This window comes from Fulmarus glacialis, unplaced genomic scaffold (assembly GCF_000690835.1).
Source record: "Fulmarus glacialis isolate BGI_N327 unplaced genomic scaffold, ASM69083v1 scaffold11548, whole genome shotgun sequence".
NCBI lineage: Eukaryota > Metazoa > Chordata > Aves > Procellariiformes > Procellariidae > Fulmarus > Fulmarus glacialis.
In genome coordinates this window covers 93,799-100,217 of record NW_009227692.1, presented here as the reverse complement: position 1 = coordinate 100,217, position 6,419 = coordinate 93,799, and the positions used below count along the sequence as shown (strand labels likewise).

The 6,419-nt window shown below is 38.0% G+C and overlaps 1 protein-coding gene across 1 annotated transcript in view; it reads right to left on the bottom strand.

The window, feature by feature from the left end:
• Positions 1-442: 442 nt before the first annotated feature.
• The window catches only part of LOC104080747 (thrombospondin type-1 domain-containing protein 7A-like), a 67,749-nt gene continuing 61,772 nt past the window's right edge, over positions 443-6,419 (bottom strand). The window contains exons 10-11 of the mRNA XM_009583248.1: positions 2,992-3,107; positions 443-579 (exon numbers count right to left, since the gene is read on the bottom strand). Of these exons, the coding sequence (XP_009581543.1) occupies positions 443-579; positions 2,992-3,107 (253 nt within the window). The remainder of the gene's footprint in view (positions 580-2,991; positions 3,108-6,419) is intronic.

Here is a 6,419-nt window from a genome sequence, read left to right as displayed (position 1 = left end):
GTTTTTCGGAGACGACTTCGTTTCAGTACGGTAGGCGATGCATCGACTGTCGACTATGTCAGGGCTGACAGGGATGGAAAGATGGAGGATACAGTGCATGGCACAGCATGGCAGCAGAACTCAGCTCTCCTAAACAGATGAGGCTGCATTTCAGTGCTTCGGATCATTTAGAAAGGAAGATTTTTTTAATCATATAGAATTTCAAAATAGTTGCTAAGAAAGATTTATCCTAGAAAGTAATTCTTAGTAGTTGCAATGTTCCTCAAAGGAACTGGAACAAAATGAACTAGTGATTCACTATGGGCCCAACTGAGTCTACAAATCTGTTCTGAAACCTTGATTTAGCTACTTATCCTATTTTTCTTAAGAAGTGGAATTCAACAAGCTTTTGAGGTAGTACAAGTTGAAAAATCATGTCTGAGCTGTGTCTGGTTGATTCAGACTACCTGTAGCTATAGCAGACGGGAGAAGCTTCACACTCCTTTTCCTCAAACAAGGAGTCCGGGCACTCACGACCTCCGTTGGCGGGGAGCTGGATGATGACTCGGTGACGGGACTGCTTCTTTACTGCGACACCCCCTGCAAAGAGTAGAAGAGGTTGTTTCTCCTGCTACTACATAGGAATGACAGTAATTAGGGGAAAAATAAGATTTAACGTAACAGGTATTTGAGTCGATTGCTATAATAGTGACATGTTATTTTGTCCATATGCAGAAAATTAAGCCAAACAGATAAAACACTTTAATCTCAGCTAAAGGCCAGGAAGCAGAACTAAACAGAAAGAAACAGTAGCAATACTGAACAAATGAATATACAGCTGAAGTGAACACACAGTTCAAGTGAACAAAAATTAAACCAGCTCAGTTTGCTGCTACACTTTACAGTTTGAAAGTGTAAATTTGCCCTTTGCAAAACCAGAAACAGAAGTTAATGGAAATAAATTATATTTCACAATTTTTCCATTCAGTAAATGACTCAATCTGAAAATCTGCTTGCCTTTTGCTTATCTCCACAGCCAGGAATATAACAAATTTAATTCATAGTCTTGGTTCTCTCCAGGCTGGGCTTTAATTCTGCTCCCTATACCCTTGTTTCCCACCTGGGACTAGCATTACCCTATCTAGATACACAAAAAATATTCCAAAAGAGCATTCTTTACATTTAAATGTGAAGTTTTATTTCCCACTCTGGAATTAATTTACAGTTTACAGTTTTTAATTATTATAGTCATTCATTATTAACAATAAACAGTAAATAGTTCCTGTAGGAATTTTGATTCCAGTCATCTTCAGATATCAGTTCTTCAGAGAGAAAATTAAGAACACACAAATTTATATTAATTCCATAGCAATACCTAATACACAAATATTGTTAGGTAAAAATCTTGGATTTCTTTTTTTCTTTTTTTTTTTTCCCAGAGAGCTGTAGCACAGACATTTGGCTGACTGGGTTGATATCAGCTTTAGGTGGGTTATTACAGCAGCTGCAGCTTGTCTGAACACAGAGGCATGCTGGACCACGGCCAAACGATTGTAATTAGGAGAATCCCAGTGGTGGCTCTCCACCACCTGGCCGCTTTTCAACGCAGAGGAAACCCTCCACTCCCAAGTCAATCAGCTCCAGGAGGTGCCAGGAGCTGGCACAAGGGGCAAGACAGACATGCAGCCCAGCAAAGCTGCTGACCAGCTTGCTGACACAAATGGGTAAAACCCATGAAATAAAAATGGTTTGTGTAGTATAAAAAGAGTTTGACTCAGTGAATAGACAAAAGGCCTGTATTGGTTCACAAATACCCTGTTTTTAGCAGCATACGTGCTAGTTTGTAGTCAATATTCGTGAAGATATGTTCATTGCATCAAGACCTTTCTTAAAACCCGCAGCAATAAGAACAGAAGAGGGTGGCATTTTTGTCCAAGATGATCTGCCCCAACAAGAATATTTCAGAAAGAACCATTAATATTGCTGTAAAATAACACAGTATTTAATAATGAATAACTATTTCATGCATTCGGACTCAATGGTCTTACTTCTCTGTTCTTTTTCAAAGGTTTGAAATTTAATCTTCTTAACCCCTTTTTTATTTGCGAAAATGCACTAAGCACTAATAGGAATTACTGCAAAAATGACTTTATGCTTGTGTCCTTTATAAAGCATAAAGAATTGGCCATGACATTCGAAGTGTATATATTTGATGTAACAATATCTTACATTCTGATAACATGGTTGCTGTGAGTAATCACCATGTCCCACATAGGGATTAGCACCCCGTGGAACTCAGGGTATTATAGACTTTGTCTGTAATAGTACATATTATAAAAATACCTCCTGTGAATCTTAAAAGAGAAAAAGAGATAAGGCAGAAAAATGTGAGCAATATTAAACCAGTCATCACTTTAACTCTACGTACGATTTCAATGTAATAAAAATTCAAGGGAGACCTGCACTGTTAAGAGATTTGCCAAGTGTATTAAAATGGTATTGCAATGTATGTTTAAATCAGACCATTAATATCAACTTAAAGTCCGGTGATTTTTATTAACTTTCCTTCAGTTTTCCTTCAGTTTTCAGAGGTAGAATAAACCAGCACAGACAAAAGTGAAAGAGTTTTGCCAAAATTATATACATATGCAGATCTCCTCTCTCTTCAAATACTGTTTCTGTAATTGTACAAGTATGTGTTTTGGTGTTACACTAAGAGATATGTGTCTGCTCTGTGACTAGTTCTCTCTTTATCAGTGGAAGATGCAAATGGGAGTTTGTAAAAGTAGGCAAAATAGGAAAAAAACCCAAACAGATGCTTATAGAAAATGTATAGAAAGAACTATTCTATTCAGCAAAAACACTACATCCTCCTTGCAGCTGCTCTATCAGCTATTACGTCTTCTGTCAGAAAGAGATGTGTATAAGTATTCTGCCAAAAGTGACTGCTAGTCTGAGTCCTTTTTTTTTTTCTTAAAAATCTGTCTACTAGCACACAATGGATAAAATTACCTTCTTGACATGAAGAAGGACACAATGTCCAGTCACTGAACGGAGTCACAATACAGTCCTTCCTACAGGGAAGCAGACAAGGCCTCACTGTTTCTGGTCGGAGGCTCTCAGGGCACCTAAAAAAAAAACCAAAAAAGAAGCATTATTAAATAAACAATCATTCTGCAGTGAAGTGGTGAATCACAAGAGGTACTGAATGCTTGTAGGCACATGAGCGGAGTGTTAGCTGCCCAGAATTCACCAGGATTGAGCTAAGAAATAAAAACTGTTAGAATTTAAATATATCTGGTGGAAGCAAGCCAAAAACGGTGCATTCTACATCTGGGGATTTAACTAAAAAAAATCTCCATGATTCCTCACTCACCATTCCAGACTCTGCCTTTTGAGTGTTATTTTCAAGCTTCCAAATGGTTGTGAAGAAAAGCCATCTAGTTTAGCTTAGCAAAACACATTTTTAGCTCTTCATAAATTTACCAGAAACATAAACTGTGGAAGGAGGCATATTTAAACTAAATAATATTGCTAACCCAGGAACAAATAGGTAGAAGCTGGCCATGATTATGACAGAAACCAGAAAAGGGTTTGAAACTGCCAGATCAATGAGACTGCGAAAGACTGTCAGAAAGGACAGAAAACATTGCTTGTTTTAGGAAGAGGCTTGATGAGCATGTAAAAGGGATTATTGGACTGCCACATATGGGACTTATTAACCCAAGTCATTTTCCCCATTCTGTGTTCCTATTATTTCATCAAGGACAAACAACTCTCTCTGCTGCAATACTTGGTTTCAGACTGATGCAATAACTCTTGCAGAAGTACTGCAAATCTTTAAAATAATTTCAAAAGGACTATTGCCTTAAAAGTGCACAGAATGTGGACTGTCAGAGGATTACATAAAGAGGTAAGAAAAACATCACATCTGTATTTTAGAGCTTTTGGCTCATTGCAGAAAAACATTACTATGACTAGCTTTTCCTCTTGTGGCTGCTGGACATCTTGGACCAGAGAGATGAGAGACCAGTTTTATATTTGGATTGGATCAGCTGGAGAAGCTTGGCTTGCACGAGGCATCTTTCTTGCCAGGCTGAAGGGAGCACAGGCAAGCCTAATGATGAGCTGCTGAGAAAATGTGGTCTCCATGGTCAGTGGAGAACTATGCCTGTGTCAGTGTGGGAGGAGAAGCAGGTGGAAAAGAGAAGAAAAGTTGAGTTGCAGCTTTACAGGAACATGTTCTTCAGCAATAACACTTGCTAGTTCATGATTTCCATCGGTTGTCTCTGCATTTTCCTGTCAATTTACATAAACTTGTCAGAGTATGATCCATTACTGTGAACCAGCACCAACTTCTTGGTCCCCTCCTATAATGACATCTCCACCCTTTGTCTTTTCTCCCCTAAAATACTAACAGGAAAGACCATGAAATATTAAAGCTACAGCAACATAAATCTCCATCACCTCTCCATAAGCTCTCTACATTCTTAAGTCAAATTGTGCCTTGTTTCTATGTGATTCATAAAATCAGATTATGTATGTATGGGTGTATTACGTGTAGAATCACAGAATCATTAAGGTTGGAAAAGACCTCTAAGATCATTGAGTCCAACCGTCAACCCAACACCACCATGCCCACTAAACCATGTCTTTTAAATGCTTCCAGGGATGGTGACTCAACCACTTCCCTGGGCAGCCTGTTCCAAGGCCTGACCACTCTTTCAGCAAAGAAATTTTTCCTAATGTCCAATCTAAACCTCCCCTGGCGCAACTTGAGGCCATTTCCTCTCGTCCTATCGCCAGTTACTTGGGAGAAGAGACCAACCCCCACCTCGCTACAACCTCCTTCCAGGTATTTGTAGTGAGTGATAAGGTCTCTCCTCAGCCTCCTCTTCTCCAGACTGGAGACGTTCCCTCAGTCACAGTTCCCTCAGCCACTCCTCATAAGACTTATGAGACTTATAAGACATATGGTCAGGTACACTTAAAAAAACCCATCTGCCACCAATCATATACATTGACTATACTTTCAGAAATTTTCTCTAAGGTTAAAATTCAAAATGCTTCTGAAAAGTATTGAATATTGGCTTACTATTGGCTTTTTCCTCAAAGAACAACAGAAATTTTAAGTGTACAAAAAAGTCTGAATTATACACATTCACTGTTTCACTGAGAACTTCATCTTTCAGGAGCACTGAACATTACAATTCCTCTTCAGATCCTTGGGCAAGGCAATTAGTTCAATTAGAACACCATTTCTATCTTTTATATTGTTTATATTTAGTATACGTGGCTTAAAGCAAAGTATTGATTTTTTTGCAGTCCTTACTCAAGGTCAAATTAAACAGAAGAGATACAAGCTGAAGTCTGTAACTTGTGAGGTAGATAAGGGCAATAATATTGATTGTATCATACCACAGTAATCCTTTTTATTAAGGGGAGTTTAAAACAAGGTTCCTATTTACATTTTCGTGTTAAATGTCTGCTTCTTTAGAAATGATTCAGTGGTTTTAATGTGACAATTTGAAGGATCAACCAAGACTTTTCTTCTCATTTTACAGGATTCATTTACAACACAATAAAACAGCCCTCCTCCCAAAAATTTAAGGTCAAATCAAAGGCAGAGATATTAACAGCAGATTTAAAAAGGAAGATAAATCATTAGAGGTTTTTTTTAAAATGTAAAATGAGTACCAAATAAAAGATATAATGGTATCATGACTGAATAGAACAGCAACTTTATGCAGGTACACAACAATTTAGATTACTAAATGTGCTGGCATTATTCCATTTTTCCATTGCATATTTCCATTTAAAGTAAATTAGGAATAAGTCTACTGCTGAATAAAGCAACAAATGGCAGACACCATGCAAATATTTAGTGCTAGAATAGCTGCCTCGTGAACTTTCTAAATGACCTCTGCTATCAGCTCTTCCAGCTTTGAATCTGTCCTCAGTGGGGTATATTTACAGACTGCCAAATTGTACGAAGATATTATCAAATGCATTTTACTAGCAGCTAATCTGTGTTTAACCCTGGTTATATATTAAACTGCAAAATTAAATCATTGGGCCAAAGGGATCTCTTAGAAAAACACGTATATGGGGGAAAAAAACCTCACAAAAGTTGTCAAACTAACATTCAAATTCATGTTTTAAACTAATGCCCTGTCAGAGCTGTACTATACTTGACCTCCTCAGTCTGCTTCTGAGAAGATGCACTTACATGCATTGTACTGTGTTTAGACCCAAAACAGTATTTTTGCATGGAACTGCACTAATCCATATAGTGCACTGCTTGCTTGGAGGTACCACAAGGATCTTGGAAACAGTGCTGCACTGCACACCACACACATGCCTCAAGATTTTTATCTCAACTTGACCTGATGATGGCAAGGAGCCACCTGGATTTAGCAGTCAGCTGTCAGCAAAGTCAC